The sequence below is a fragment of the Heteronotia binoei genome, chromosome 6 (genome assembly GCF_032191835.1).
Source record: "Heteronotia binoei isolate CCM8104 ecotype False Entrance Well chromosome 6, APGP_CSIRO_Hbin_v1, whole genome shotgun sequence".
NCBI lineage: Eukaryota > Metazoa > Chordata > Lepidosauria > Squamata > Gekkonidae > Heteronotia > Heteronotia binoei.
The window spans coordinates 38,047,549-38,063,913 of NC_083228.1; the positions used below are offsets into that span (position 1 = coordinate 38,047,549).

At 51.4% G+C, this 16,365-nt stretch overlaps 1 protein-coding gene across 1 annotated transcript in view; it reads left to right on the forward strand.

Annotated features, from left to right (window-relative positions):
• ASAH2 (N-acylsphingosine amidohydrolase 2) overlaps positions 1 to 16,365 on the forward strand; it is a 50,160-nt gene that overhangs the window by 14,746 nt on the left and 19,049 nt on the right. Inside the window, exons 7-9 of the mRNA XM_060240821.1 lie at positions 3,534 to 3,611; positions 5,394 to 5,514; positions 6,609 to 6,734. Coding sequence (XP_060096804.1) covers positions 3,534 to 3,611; positions 5,394 to 5,514; positions 6,609 to 6,734 — 325 coding nt within the window. The remainder of the gene's footprint in view (positions 1 to 3,533; positions 3,612 to 5,393; positions 5,515 to 6,608; positions 6,735 to 16,365) is intronic.

Here is a 16,365-nt window from a genome sequence, read left to right on the forward strand (position 1 = left end):
GCATTGTCCTATGACAGCAGCAGCAACTTCTGAATGAGTGTATGTGCGAAAAAAATCTAGGGGGTATTAGTAGACCATACATTGAACATGAGTCAGCAATGTAATGCAGTTGTTAAAAAGGCAAGTTCAGTTTTGGGCTGTGTCCAGATCACGCGAGTGATGGTATCATTTTATTCCGTTCTGGTTAGACCTTACCTAGAGTATTGTGTTCAGTTTTGAGTACCACAATTTAAGAAGGATATAGACAAGCTGGAACATGACCAGAGGAGGGTAATGAAGATGGTGAGGGGACTGGAGACCAAATCCTATGAGGAAAGGCTGAAGGAGCTGGGTATGTTTTGCCTGAAGAAGAGACAACTGAGAGGTGATATGATCACCATCTTCAAGTACTTGAAGGGCTATCATAGAGAATGGTGCATAGTTGTTTTCTGTTGCCCTAGAACAGGGGTGTCAAACTCATTTGTTATGAGGGCCAAATCTGACATAAATGAGACCTTGAGGGGCCAGGCCATGTTGGGTTGGGCTGAGTCATGTTGGGTGGGGCCATATGCATATCTATTTAAGATTAGGTAGCAGAGATATACATTTTATAAAGAACATAGACAAACACAAATATATATATTTTAAAAATTTAAAACATGCTTAAAATGTTAGCACTCATTGGTCTTAAGGATGCTTTTTTTATATTTCTCCCTTGGGATCTAGGGAACTGGGCAAAGGAATCTCTGGCTCTTTCCTTCCTTCCTTCCCCAGGGGGCTGGGGGAGAGCAGCCTCAGCCAATGGAGAAAATAGAGGTTTTGCTCTGTAGCTCCTGAGCAATTGAGCAAGCCTTGCAAGGCAAACTGTTATGCAGAAGGAAGCAAGATATAAGGAGAAGGAAGCAGATGATAGCCAGTTGCTTGGGGGGGCCTGATAGGAGCTCTCTGGGGGCCTGATTTGGCCCCTGAACTGCATGTTTGACACCCCTGCCCTAGAAGGTTTGACCAGAATTAATGGATTGAAATTAAATCAGAAGAGTTTTGAACTTAATATTAAGAAAGAACTTCCTGACAGAGCAGTTCCTCAGTGGAACAGGCTTCCTCAGGAGATGGTGGGTTCTCTTTCTTTGGAGGTTTTTAAACAGAGGCTAGATGGCCATCTGTCAGCAATGCTGATTCTGTGAACTTATTGGGAGGTATTTGTGACTGTCCTGCATTGTGTAGGGGGTTGGACTAGATTACCCTGGAGGTGCTTTTGAACTCTATGATTCTGTGAGGACTACCTGCATTGAGAAGGGCAGTAAACTTTTATGAGTTAAAGCAGGGCTCTACATTCTGCATTGCTCACACTATACGGTTCGGGCAATTTGTTGCTCACCTCGTCATTTAACTTTGTACTTTTAGTCCTCTTGCACAGTTTGTTGTATATTTTGCAGGGTATTTTCACACAATTGCTCAAATTGTTATTCAATTTTGGACTCCTAGTTCTATTTCAATATTAATTTGACATTCTATAGCAGGTGTGGCCAAACTTGCTTAACGTAACAGACACATAGAATAAACGTCAGATGTTTGAGAGCAGCAATACATGAATGTCAGATATTTGAAACAAGGAAGGAAGGAAAGCAAATAGATTGGGAGGGAGAGGTGGAAAGAAAGCAACTTTAACTTTAAATGCATCCTCTGAGCCCCCAGCTGGCTTGGTTTGGAGAAGTGATTTAAAGAGACAAATGCCTTCTCCAAGCCAGCTGATGAGGTGGTGGGAACTTCAAGAGCCACACAATATGTGTGAAAGAGCCACATGTGGATCCCAAGCCACAGTTTGTCCACCCCTGTTCTATACTGTATGATTACATCTCTCTCTCTCCCGCCCCCCTCTGTAATCATCACTGAGTCTTACTGAGAAACAAGGGCTACAAATAAGCTAAATGAATAACTAGACCTAACTAAAGACAGGGAATGAATAAGATGTCTTAACCTTTTCCATTTTTGAATCACCATGTAGATGGAACAATATAGTCTTGCCCCATTAGTCTTCAGTATTGCTTTTAAAAACAAACAAAAGAAATAAGAACAATTTATCTAGGGGGGGAAGCCAGCCCTAAAGGCATTGGGGCCCATAGGCCAGTGCCTGCTTGGCCTAATTGTTAATCCAGCTCTGCACACTGACCATAATTCATTTAATTAAACCAAGGTTTCACATTTGTATGTATATACAAAGCCTTCCGTATACATATTCATATAAAATCACAATCATACACAAGAAAGACAATCCCAGAACATTGAATTCCATTTCAAGTATCAACTGAGTGTTTTCAGAGAGTAATCCCATGAAAGAGGGAAACAGGAAAGCAGAAAGAATATAGAATGAAAGCAGAGTAAATCGAGAGGGAATTAATCTCTTGATTCAACATGAGATGAATCTTGACATCATATGAGATGAATCACTGAAATCGTCCAAAAAGAAGGATCTTTCCAGTGGTTGCACCACATTTGTGATACTCGCTTCCTAGAATGCTCACTTGGTGCCATCTTTGTCATCTTTTAGGAGCTGAAACCAGCATATTCCATCTGTCTTTGGCACCAGTTTTTTTTCAAAAAAAATCATTTTATCTCCCTGCTTTTTGGAATATTAGTCTTCACTATGGTTTTAGCTGTTTGTACTCGTGGCATAATCTCCTAGGATTTATGTCTTGTGCTGCAATTTTTAATTGTTGCCATTATGTTTTTATTGTTTACTGCGAGTCATTTTAAATGGACAGAATTGCAGCAAAGATGTTTTAAAGGAAAATTATTATTTTTTCCCTTCCACAACACCATTTCCCATGAAAAGCTGAGGGGAAAAATCAAAATCAATTCTTTATGTAATCACTGCTATGATCCTGCTCAAAATTATGCTCAGGTGAATATGCCACTCAATCATCTGGTGTGATGTAATAGTGGTTCTCCTATTCGTGCCCCATGTAAATGAATAGGAACTGAAAAATGTCATTTTTTTAATTTATCCATTTATTATTCAATTCATTCATTCCATTATGCATTTATTACTCATTGACACCCCAACTTTCTCTCTTGGACTCAAGGTGGGTTACACAGAGTCAATACAATTGACAGGATGGGTTATTCAATAAACAATACAATATGGTGAGGATTATAGAATCAATCAGAAATCTAAAAACAGAACTGAAGTCTAACATAACATGACACACTAAATGATGCAAAAATTACATAGTAGGGTCCAGTTTCAGTCAGCTAAACTCAGTAGTATAGACCACAGTCCCTAACAGTGGACAAGGAAGAGGAACTCTCAGAAGGAGGAGGTGGAACTCTCAGGAAGGTGCAGGAGCTGTGCTCCTGTGAGCTCCCATTGAATCTGCGGCCTGGTCCCTAATAATTTATCTAGGTTAACTTTGTAAATCATTTAGTGCACTCCTCTGATTGAAGAAGATGTGGCCAAGAGAACTTTGCATTGGATTGCGCTGCTCTGTTTGCCTCCAAGTATGTATATCATGGCTCTAAATGCAGAGTATATGTTTATTCTCTTTATCAACCAGATATTCATCAAACACAGACCAAGAAATGACAGTACTGAAGATGACTGATGCTGACGGCCAAGACATAGGGCTGTTTAGGTGAGACCTTTCGAAGTTACATCCTGGGTAAGATAAACACATACCCAAAAGTGACAGAGTTCAGAAAAATCTTTGGGTAGCGGTGAGGGGGGAAGTAACTGAGACCTGTTCAGAGAGGGTTTAACAGAGTGAGGGGTTCCAAGAGTTCTGAGAGACAAAGGGGTGAGCAGAAAATAGGTTAAAATATAAAATGAACACATGGAATTTGAATTGTAGCAAAATGCTTTTTCACAGTGAATGCAGTACTGTGAAAGATGGTAATCCTGATTTTAAGCTTCCCTGTGCTAGAGTGTTTGACCATGAAAACTGAAATCTTTGACAAAACCATAAACTGAGGCTAGCTGACTCCATAAAGGTACCACTGAATGCCTTCAAGATTATAGCTTGATTCAGACCATTATTAAATTCTGATTTGCCTTTACAAATGGAGGTTTCAGCTTTTTTTATTTGAGCCAAGCATCTTCATAGCTGGGAAGTGCAGGAACAGCACTATGGAACAAGCCGGATTGTGCAAAAGTGTTTTAAAGCCACACTGGGGAAGTTTCCTGTTTTGCTCTCATTGCTGCTGTAAATGCTGCTTTCAATGCCTGTGGTACAAGCAGTCAAGGCTGTAGCTCAGTGGTAGAGCATCCACATGGCATTCAGAAGGTCCCAGGTTCAATCCCAGCATCTCCATTAAAAAGGACCAGGCAATAGGTGATGTGAAAGACCTCTGCCTGAGACCCATGGAGAGCTGCTACCAGTCTGAGTAGTCAATGTTGACTTTGATGCACTAAAGGTCTGATTCAGTATAAGGCAGTTTCATGTGTTCAAGCAGGCAATTTAAAAAAATTGGTAGTAGGAATATTTCTATAATCACAATCTACAGTGCTTTTTTAAAAGACAAAAGCCCCTGGGTCACCAAGGAAAGAAATTGCTAATATGCGGGAGTGGTGTGGAAATCTGCACCTTTCCATCCATACCCTTCCCAAATCTTCTTCTGTGATCTTTCAACAAAGATCACAGAGTGGAGCTGCAGAAAACTTGGAAAGAGGACAACTGCATGTATGTTGGAATGCATGATGGTTGCAAATGTATACATATTTGTAGACATTCACCCAACGTGTAAACAAATGTGGCAGATTTGGCTTTGTTCATAGTGTAGCTGAAAATCCCAATTTAAGATTGCTGTGGTATGAGGGGAATGAAGACCAAGATTTCCATGTGGGAGGGCACTAGGTTAATCAACCAGATTCAAACCATGGCTCAGAACCTGGTTTTTGGACCCTAGGTACTGACCATAGATAGTACAGTGACATTGTTCAGATGATCACACTGACGGTGTCGGATTAAACCCTGTGGAAGTCCCTAGGTAGTCAAAATCTTGGGGCCCCCCTCATAAATTATCTCAGAGTCTGAGTGCCTGAGTCCCATGGCCCCTGCTGCAGCACGCAGGCACCTTCTTTAAAAGTCCCCTTTACTAAGCTGCAGAGGAGAGGCAGAGAGAGGCAAACTTGGCGACAATGCCAGCAGGCAAGTCGGGCAAAGAACAGCTCAGTTGCTGGCTGCTTGTGCAGGCTGGGAGGGCCACAAGCAGGGGGGAAACTAGCGGGGGGAGCCAGCCCAGGGGCCCTAAAGGCATTGGGGCCCATAGGCCAGTGCCTACTTGGCGAAATTGTTAATCCAGCTCTGCACACTGACCATAATTCATTTAATCAAACCAAGCTTTCACATTATGTCTGAAACAAGTCTCTATCTTGGTGAATGCATTTCCAGTAACATTTATCTTCTGAATTTTACTAGCTGGTTTGCAATTCACCCAGTCAGCATGAACAGAACCAACCATCTTACAAGCAGTGACAACGTTGGCTATGCGGCTTATCTCTTAGAGCAGGAGAAGAATAAAGGATACTTAACAGGAGAGGTATGGAGTATTTAGTAATCCCAATATAAATTTTAAAATGACACGTAACTTATCTGTTAACATAGTTGAACATTTAAACCTTTGAGATCAGTAGACAACATATACTGTTGTTACCATATTCAGCATTAAGAGTTTGGTACCTAGTTTCTAAATTTAGTGAAGATACTTATTATTAACACATTTGTAGTAAATATAAATGTAGTAAAAATAAAGCACATCTTCGTTCAAAGGATGATTGTATTGTAGGGTTGCCAAGTCCTTTAACTGCTGCAGCAGCACATGTGGCATGATTACATCACTCGGAAGTGATGTCATCACACCGGGCACATTGCACCAGGGATGCTCTAGGATTTGCAGTAAAAACTCTAACGTACCATAGACCAAAGAAGACATTGAGAGTTCAGTACGAGATGATGGTACCATAGAGTATTTAATTGTGAATTCTAAAGTGTCCCCGGTGCAAGGTGCCTTGTGTGATGATGTCACTTCTGGGTGTGACATTTCTTGCTGAAACCCACTGTCTATAGTGGGATCGAGTTCTGTTTACAGGACTATATATAATAACTCCTGTACAACACTGGATACTGCTGAAAATGGCACCTCCTCATATTCCACACTGTTTATTAACATCTCTGTATTTTGATAGCAAGTCATTATGCATTTTCTTGCCCCTATCTATAGCAGCCAATGATGTCAAGTGAACCAATAGAAAAGGCTAACATGATGAATATTAACTCACATACTTAATAACCCATCTCAAAATGATAAAAAGAGTCCCCCCCCCCAAAAAAAAACCCACACATCAGAATTTTACTTCCTTGGTACCTGCCTAGTTAGCAAATGCTGTTCTTGTTCTATTTTTCATATTTTATTTCATTTTTTTTGTTTGTTTTAAAGGGGGAGCTTTTATGAAAGCTGTTTTGGATCTATTGGAAAAGCAGTCTGGCAATGTGTTCAATGTGTAAATAAAACATTTATTTCATATTCCTATACAACAAAGATTTTCTGTGATTTACAAGCATGGACATGGGATAGAGATGGTGGTAACAATTCTTTGAAAGGGTAAGTGATGTGATTGTGTCTTTCTTTTGCAGGGACCATATGTAGCAGCTTTGGGGTCATCTAACCTGGGAGATGTGTCTGCAAATACAAAGGGACCACACTGCATAAACACCGGAGACTCATGTGAAAACCCCCAAAACTATTGCCCAATAGGCGGGGTAGGTAGTGAATGTTGATAAAGGTTTTGTGCCTACAACCACAAGCCTTCCATATCCACCCTCATAGGACATACATATGCACCCCCAGAAGAACAACACAAATGAGCCAGGAGAACAAAATATTGATTTTAATAATAACATACCAGCCTGTTTCTTATATTATATGCTCTGTTCTTCCTGTTTCAGAGTAATCTCTCTAGTATGTTTACTTGTATGTGATCAAGACATTTCAGATAAATATTTAAATAAGAATATTTAATACACCAGTACCAAGAATAAGCAACTTTCAGTTGCATCTAATTCACTACCAGAGCTTATTGTGCTTCTTATAGTTGAGCTGACACATTTCCAGGCCAGACCAGAGAAGACACAGAGTTCAGTACAAGAAGTACTCAGGTCAGCCTGCTCTATGTTCAAAACCTGGGATGGCCAGACCCAAGTTCTGATAGGTAGAGATATAGATAGATATAAGAGAGAAAAGGAGCAAAATCAACGGGGGAGGGCGCTAGAAAGAAGGAGAAAGTTAGTCATAGTTGCCTCTCCTGAAGAGCAGATGTTATCTTCATGGTGGTGAAAGTAGGCTTTGAGGAGAAAATGTGATCTAAAGCCTGTCTGGTCAGCTGGGATGTTTATCCCCCATTTCTTGCCCTTTTGGGGGGAGTAAATGCCTCACCAGAAAATGTTCTTGGTTTGCACAATCTGTCTCTGTGTTTATCTCAGGAAAAAGGCTTGATTGCCCTCTGACAGGATAGGTATACTTTTGGAAATGTGTTAAGTATCTAACTGTCTGTTCAGAATCCTGGCCTGACCTGGATGGCCCAGGCTAGCCTGACCTCGTTAGATCTTGAAAGCTAAGCAGGGCTTGCTCTGGTTAGTATTTGGATAAGAAGCCATCAAGGTATTCAAGGAATTCCAGGGTTGCTATGCTGAGGAAGGCAATGGCAAACCACTATCATTCTCTTGCCTTGAAAACTCTATGAGGTCCCTATGAGTTAGCTGTGACTTGATGGCACTTCACACACACATTCAGAATTAGGGTTGTCAGCTCTGGGTTGGGAAATACCTGGAGATTTTGTGGGGTGGAGCCTGTGGAGGGCAGGGTTTGAAGAGAGGAGGGACTTCAGTGGGGTATGCCATAGAGTCCACACTCAAAAGCATCCCTTTTCTCCGGGGGGAACTGACCTTATCATCTGGAGATCCACCGTGATAGCATTAGATCTCCAGGTATCACCTGAAGGTTGGCAACCCTATCTCAGAATTCTACTCTCACTTACTGCCACAAAACCGCTCTCAGGATTGCCCTGTTAGATGCTTGCTATCCTGACCATCAAGAAATGATGATTTCGGCAAGAGAGGAGTCTGCATATTTCCTCATGGGAAACTGTAGTGTCTCACTTTGAGGTGGCATTTTATCTGACTTTATCTTCAAGGTTGCATACAGTCAGGCTTGAGTTGGAGTCTCCCTGTTGCTTTTCCCAGCATCTCAGAGTCTGAGTTTACAAGGAGGATAGTGCCCCAATGTTATTTTCCCTTATTCTATGGCAGTGTTTTTCATTTGCAGGGTCGTGACCCGGTATTGGGCCACACAAGCCTCAATACTGGGTCACCAGGGGCGGCCCAACAGCCCCCTCCCCTCTCTATCTTTGGTGCTGCATGCAACACCGTGCTCCAGCCCCTTCCCCCCACGCCGCCGCCACCAACTGTAGCACTCTCTGAGCGTCCTCCAGGCGGAAGATGACCATGGAGCAATATTGAGACTGTGCGCTGGCCAGAAGCCCTCCGTCGTCCCTCTCTGATGTTCGGAAACATCAGAGAAGGACTGGGAAAGCTGGCTGGTGCGCAGTCCCTGATTGTTCTCTGCCCAGAGGACACTCAAGGAGCGATACTGAAACTACACACTGGCCAGAAGCCCTCCCCTGTCCCTCTCTGATGTTCGGAAACATCAGGGAAGGACAGGGAAAGATCCTGGCTGGCATGTAGTCTTTGTATTGCTCCCTGAGCGTCTTCCACCCGGACCACGGAGAAAAAAACGGACCTCAGGAGGGAAAAGTTTGGGAAACCCTGTTCTATAGCATTGAATGGATCCAGAATCCTGTGGTGTCTTGGGGTAACAGCCATCCTTTGTCTTTGTTTCATTCTAGTCCCCCCCTCCCCAGTTCAGATTATTGGCTAATGAAACTGTGCAGGAGGTTCCATGTGCTACTTCTCCAGCCTGAACTTGCCCTTTCCCTCTGGCTGCAATTTATGGTTTTAAAAAAAAAACACAGATGAATCAGCATCTTGTCAATTTTGACCCTAGGTTGGTTGCAAACATTCAAAGCACAAGCTGTCGCTGTCAAATGATTCATGATTAGGCCTGCCACTTGGTTATCTTGATCCATGTTTTTATTTGCTTCATTATGCCCATCTTTTCTTTCCTATGGGAACCCAACATAGCTTACAGCATTCTCATGTCCTCAGTTTTATCCTCATTGTGAGGTCTGGCCTGAAGATTACTCAGCAAGTTTCCATGGCAGGTTGGGGATTTGAATACTCTAACCACCATACTATAATTATTTTGTAAATCCAGAGTAGAAACTTCTGACTTCCACACCCTTAATTGCGTATCTGCCCCTATACACAGGATGATAAACCACAATGAACCACTTCAATTTCTGCAGCTGAAACTATTGCAGTGCAGTTTAAATGTTTTGCGTGGGTCCATGTCACTCTTTTAATGTATATGGTTTGTGTGGGTGCAAGTTCTGCCTAACCGTACCTATCCAGAACCACCCCTTCCACATCATTATACAACAGCGTGCCCTTAAAAATTCAGACTGTAGCACTCTACCACTGTGCACTGATGAATGGTTAGCAGTATTAGCACACCGTATTTCAAAAATCTTAGTATTCCCAGGAATGCTATTTGAAATCCCGAGATAGGTGAGCTTCCCCCAGCCTTCCTCTGATTTAAGTTCGAACAATGAAAGCTATATTCTGATGATGCAAAAAGATCTTACCTCAAGATCCTGATTACAAGTGCTCATGACGCCATGATTGATGCACCTGGTTGTATCATCAGGAGTGCCATAGTGTTCTCTAGGTGCTTCCTTTTCCTTAGGCTCACTGGCTCCTGCTTGGGAAATTCTTCCAGATTTGAGGCCAGCGGCTGGGGAGGGTGGAGTTTGAAGAGCAGAGTGGGCTCAGTGAAAATTCCATACAACCCAACCTCCAAAACTCAACTGCCATTTCCTCCAGGAGAAATTGAATCAATTGCATTTCCAAGAGACATCCAGGTCTCACCTGGAAGTTGGTAACTTACCTCCCCCAGAATTCCTTTCTTCTATTCTGTTTGCTTTTGCAAACTGCTTGCTTTTGATGCCAAGAAGTGATTTGGTTTTCTTAGCAGGTGTCCCGCCCAGCCCGGGCAGGGACTGCGCGGAGGAGACCCCCCGGCGCCTGCCAGCCGCTCCAAGCCCCCGGCATCGCCCCAAGAGCCCCCCCCCACCTCTCCAAGCCCCTGTGGAGGCCCCACCCCTCACCTCGACTGACGGGGCGAAAGCAGCCACCCGAGCGACGCCTCCCAGACGGCGAGCCCGGCTTCGAGTCCGTGAGGTCTGGCCGGGGCAAGACGCCGGAGAGCAAGAGGGAGAGCCATTCAGCTCGTCGCAGCACGAGACGCTCCCTTGCAGCACGCCGCTGAGGGCTGGGACGCCCGAGGCACGCCCAGTCAGCCCTGCCCCGACGCACCTCTCCTGGGCGTCTGGGGCTTTGAAGGGGGGGAGGAGCCAGAGAGGGGCAGGTCCTGGGAGGGGGGAGGATGGGTCGGGAAGCATAAAAGGAGGGAGGGAGGAGGTCGCTGAGGAGAGCTGGCTGATGCGCAAAGAGGCTGCCTCGCGAGAGAGAGGAACAGGAGCCATAGCACAGCCAGGAGGGAACGGGGGCCTGCGGTGAAGTAACCCAGTGCCCACCCCCCTGTTTCTGAGACCTCCGGGGAACACCCCAGAGTGCCCGGGTGGGGCAACGGCGACGCCGGGGGACCGGGAGGGGCACCAAAGACCTGACAACGTGGTGGAGGAGGCGGGCACTCTCCCGAGCCTAGGACGACCACGCCCCCATATTCCGGCCCCGCCCGGGTGGCACTCAAGCCGAGTGGCGACCCCAACCATTGAGCCGGAGTCCAGCGAGTCGTCGACGGACGAGTCAAGTGAGGACTCCGTGATACACGTGGGGCGGACCGCCGCCATGGACACTAACCCCGCCCCCGTGGATTTGGCCCAGTTTGGGCAGTGGCTCGCAGACCACCAGGCGCAGCTCCTACGGGAGGTCACCCAGCAGCAGACGGCGGCCCAAGCCACCCTCGTGCGGGATCTTCACCAGGCGCTCCTCGCCCGCCCGGAGCCGGCGGGGCCAACACCATTCGGCGCCGGGAGGAGCCCCTGGCCCCCTCTAACGAAGCTGGGGGCGGAGGACGATGTCGAGGCATACCTGGAAGCGTTTGAGCGAGTGGCCGAGGCCGCTCATTGGCCCAGAGAGCAGTGGGCCTTTATTTTGGGACCCTACCTGACCGGGGAGGCCCAAGCTGCCATGAAGGCCCTGGAGCGGGCTCAGGCGGCGGACTATACAGCGCTCAAGGCAGCCATCCTGGACCGCCTGGAGATCACGCCTGAGGCCCACCGCCAGAAGCTGCGTTCCTGGCTGCCTACGGGGGAGACGCGACCACGCTCAGCAATAGCGACCCTCAAGGATGCCGCCACCCGGTGGCTCAACCCCACCACCAGCGACGGGCGGCGCATCGTGGAGCTGGTGGTAGTGGAGCAGCTGCTGCAGGTGCTGCCGCCGCGTACCCGCCATTGGGTGGCCTGCTGGAAGCCAACCCGTCTCAGCGAGGTCCAGGAGCTGTGGGAGAACTTTCAGGCCGCCGACCACCGCGGCCTGCCCTTCCGCGCAGAGGGTGGCAAGCCAGGGAAGGGCTTGCCCCCACCCGGCGGACGGGCCGCCCCAGGAGCGACACCCGGGAGGGCGCCCGGGGCCGGAGACCGGGGGGGCCGGGCGCAGACGCCGCCGGCCCGTGCCACGCCGGGGTGGTGGAGGCCCGGAGCACGCCCGGCGCTACCCGGACTTGGTCTATGCCCCGGAGGCCGCGAGGGGGAGAAGGAGGGGCACCCGCCGCCGGAGGCCCGCCGTCCAGCAGGAGACATAGGGCCCTGCTTCACCTGTGGCCAGTGGGGCCATCTCAAACGCGAGTGCCCCCTGATGGAGTGCGACGTGAGCTGGGAAGAGTCCTGGCAGACGGCTGAGGCGGGGGCTCGCCCCCCCCCGGACGATCCCGGTGTCCTTGGGAGGGCGGCAACTGCAGGCCATGGTCGACAACGGCAGCTCGCTGTCTATGATACGAGCCCACTTGGTGCCCGCCCCGCTGCCTGTCATCCGCACCGCCGCCATCCGGTGCGTCCATGGGCACATCGAAAGAAGCCCGGTGGTGTCCATCCCACTGAAATACTTAGGCCGCTACTGGAGCGTGCCGGTCGCCAAAGTAAGCAGCCTGCCCTATCCAATACTGCTCGGGCGGGACGCTCCGCGTTTTGGCGACGTAGTGGAAGCAGCCAACCCCGGCCGACCAGGCCAGCCTGCCGGGGCCGGTTATGATGACGCCGCCCCCGCTGGGGAGACAGAGGACAGCGACCCCGGGGAGGGCCCGTCCAACGCAGAACGTCCCGTGGCGGGTGGCTGAGAGGCGTGGCCGTCGGACCCGCAGTTCGTGGAGGCTCAGGCCGAAGACGAAGAATTGGAGGCGCTGCGGCGGCACGAAGCAGTCCGAGACGGGGTGGTTGTAGACGAGCGCCGGAGCCGGCGCCTCCCTCGAATCATCCGGGAAGAGGGCCTGTGGTTCAGAGAGGTAAAAGGGCGGCTGGGCCCCGGGAAGCAGCTGTTGGTCCCTCGCAGGTACCGGCCCGAGGTCCTGAAGGGCGCCCACGACAACCAATGGGCGGGCCACCAGGGGGTGAAGAGTACTCTGACCCGGGTGCTAGCCAACTTCTTCTGGCCTTCCGTAGCCCGGGAGGTCCAGGCCTACTGTCGCTCCTGCGGTATCTGCCATCGCCTCGCGTCTAGGGCCGAGCCGCAAGCCCCCCTAGCCCCCTTGCCCATAGTGGGGGTCCCGTTCGAACGAGTGGCTATGGACTTTGTCGGGCCCCTACCCCGCACCCCTCGTGGGGCCCGCTACATCCTGGTCCTCATGGACTACGCCACCCGGTACCCGGAGGCTATCCCCCTGCCCACCATGAAGAGCGCGGGCGTGGCCAGGGCCTTGATGCACTATTTCGCACATGTGGGGTTGCCCCGGGAGATACTCACAGACCGAGGCACACCCTTCACGGCGAGCCTCATGCGGCAGGTGTGCCAGGCGCTGCACATCAAGCAGCTCTTCACCTCCGTCCACCACCCCCAGACTGACGGGCTGGTGGAGCGGATGAACCAGACCCTGAAGGCCATGCTGAGGAAGACAGCATATGACCACCCCACTGCCTGGGACCTCTATGTGGACCCGCTGGTCTTTGCCATCCGAGAGACGCCCCCGGCATCCCTGGGGTATTCCCCGTTCGAGCTGCTGTACGGGCGGCAACCCCGGGGCATCCTGGGCCTGCTCGGAGAGCAGTGGGTGCAAGGCAGAGCAGTGCCGGAAGAGGCCCCGGAGGAGTACGTCAGGCAGCTGCAGGGACGCCTAGAAGATGTGCGGCGGGAGGCCCGGGAGAACCTCGCACAGGCCCAGGAGGTCCAGAAGAGGCGTTATGACAAGGGCGCTAGGGCCCGCGGGTTCCAGGCGGGAGACGATGTCCTGGTCCACAGGGGAGCGATGGGCCAGAGCCAGGGGGACCCGTGGCGGGGACCCTTCCAAATCACCCGAGTCCTGGGTCCCCTGACGTACGAGGTCCAGTGCGGGCCTCGTGCTCGCCAAAGGAAGACCCTCCATGTGAACAGCCTAAAGGCCTGGGTGCGGCGGGAGGCGCGGCCGGAGCAGGGGCTCGTGGCCGAAGATCCGGGCGAGCTCCCGGACGGAACCCTGCCCTGGACGACCGCGGGGGGCGCCGGGGGAGGCCCGGTGTTGGACGCCGCTCTCACCCCCAGCCAGCGACAGGAGCTGCAGAAGGTCCTGGCCGAGTGCCCGACGGTATTCTCCGACCAGCCGGGCCTGACCACCCTGGTCAAGCACCGGGTAGTAACCCCTGCAGGCCAGGTGGCACGCGCCCGGTGGAGGCCCGTCCCACAGAAGCGCTGGGACGTGATCGCCCGGGAGGTAAGGGAGATGCTGCGCCTCGACGTCATCGAACCATCACAGAGTGAGTGGCGCAGCCCGGTGGTCCTGGTGCCAAAGCCTGACGGCAGCGTGCGCTTCTGTGTGGACTATCGGGAAGTGAACAAACTGGCCAAATTCGATGCCTACCCGATGCCGCGGGCCGATATCCTAATCGACCAGCTGGGGGAGGCCCGGTACCTCTCCGCCCTGGACCTCACCAAGGGCTATTGGCAGGTGCCCATGCACCCGGCCGACAGAGAAAAGACCGCTTTCGCCACCCCACAAGGCTTGTTCCAATTCAAGCGCATGCCCTTTGGCTTGAATGGGGCTGCGGCCACATTCCAGCGGCTGGTGGACAAGGCCCTAGCCCAATGCGAGGGTTTCGCTCGGGCCTATATCGACGACATCGTGGTGTGCAGTCCCACCTGGGAGGCCCACCTGCTCCACCTCCGCCAGGTACTCCACGCCCTGCAGGCCGCCGGGCTCCACGCTAACCCGCGGAAAAGCCGCCTCGGCTTCCAGGAGCTAAAATATCTAGGGTTCCTGGTAGGGAAAGGCCAACTCCGACCCCTGCCAGAGAAGGTCGTCACCCTGGAGCAGCAGCCCCGCCCGCGCACCAAGAAGCAGCTACGGCGCTTCTTGGGATTCGCGGGCTATTACAGCAAATTTATCCCCAACTTTGCGGCAGTGGCCACCCCGTTGACGGACTGCCTGCGGAAGGCGTGCCCGAACGTCCTCCAGTGGGGGCCAGCCCAAGACGCAGCATTTGAGGCACTGCGTACGAGCCTCTCCCGAGACCCCGTGCTGAGAAACCCGGACTTCTCCCAGCCCTTTGTGTTGCACACAGATGCTTCGGGGACCGGTATCGGGGCAGCCCTGCTCCAGGGGGGCCCTGGGGACGAACGCCCGGTCCTATTCATCAGCCGCAAGCTCCTGCCCGCCGAGCGGGCGTACTCCACCGTAGAAAAGGAGGCCCTGGCGGTCAAGTGGGCCGTCGGGGCATTGAAATTCTACCTCACCAACAACCCTTTCCGGTTGGTGGTGGACCACGCCCCCCTGCTGTGGATGTCGAGGATGAAGGACTCCAATGACCGAGTCCTTCGCTGGTATATGTCTCTTCTCCCCTTTTCTTTCACAGTGCACCATCAAGCCGGGGCCGACCACTGCGTGGCCGACTACCTCTCCCGGGTCTTCGAGGAAGAAGCGGAGAAGCAAGGGACACGGGGGGGGTGTGTCCCGCCCAGCCCGGGCAGGGACTGCGCGGAGGAGACCCCCCGGCGCCTGCCAGCCGCTCCAAGCCCCCGGCATCGCCCCAAGAGCCCCCCCCACCTCTCCAAGCCCCTGTGGAGGCCCCACCCCTCACCTCGACTGACGGGGCGAAAGCAGCCACCCGAGCGACGCCTCCCAGACGGCGAGCCCGGCTTCGAGTCCGTGAGGTCTGGCCGGGGCAAGACGCTGGAGAGCAAGAGGGAGAGCCATTCAGCTCGTCGCAGCACGAGACGCTCCCTTGCAGCACGCCGCTGAGGGCTGGGACGCCCGAGGCACGCCCAGTCAGCCCGGCCCCGACGCACCTCTCCTGGGCGTCTGGGGCTTTGAAGGGGGGGAGGAGCCAGAGAGGGGCAGGTCCTGGGAGGGGGGAGGATGGGTCGGGAAGCATAAAAGGAGGGAGGGAGGAGGTCGCTGAGGAGAGCTGGCTGATGCGCAAAGAGGCTGCCTCGCGAGAGAGAGGGACAGGAGCCATAGCACAGCCAGGAGGGAACGGGGGCCTGCGGTGAAGTAACCCAGTGCCCACCCCCCTGTTTCTGAGACCTCCGGGGAACACCCCAGAGTGCCCGGGTGGGGCAACGGCGACGCCGGGGGACCGGGAGGGGCACCAAAGACCTGACAGCAGGCAACCTTCAGGATTAAAAGTCTCTTCCTTCTTCTACTACTGTTTGGTCCAAAAGGGGGTGGGGACTCTGGGCTTGACAAATCCAAAGAAGTTGGGTTGCCAACCTCCAGGTGGGACCTGGCTGCCTCCTGGAATTACAGCTGAACTGAGAGACAGCGGAGTGGGCTCAGTGAAAATTCCATACAGCCCACCCTCCAAAACTCAGTTGTGTTTTCCTCCAGGGAAATCGATCTATGTTCCCTGGAGAAAATGGCTACTTTGGAGGGTGGGCATTATACCCTGTTGAGGTCCCTCTCCAGTCTCCACTCCCAAATCTCCAGGAATTTCCCAACACAGAGTTGGCATCTCTACAGGTCAGCCTGCTCCACGTTCAAAACCTGGGATGATCACTCCCAAATTCTGAGAGGCAGCAAGACCTTGTTCTGTTTTGTGAGAAGTCAAGAGATAGCATGTACACATATATA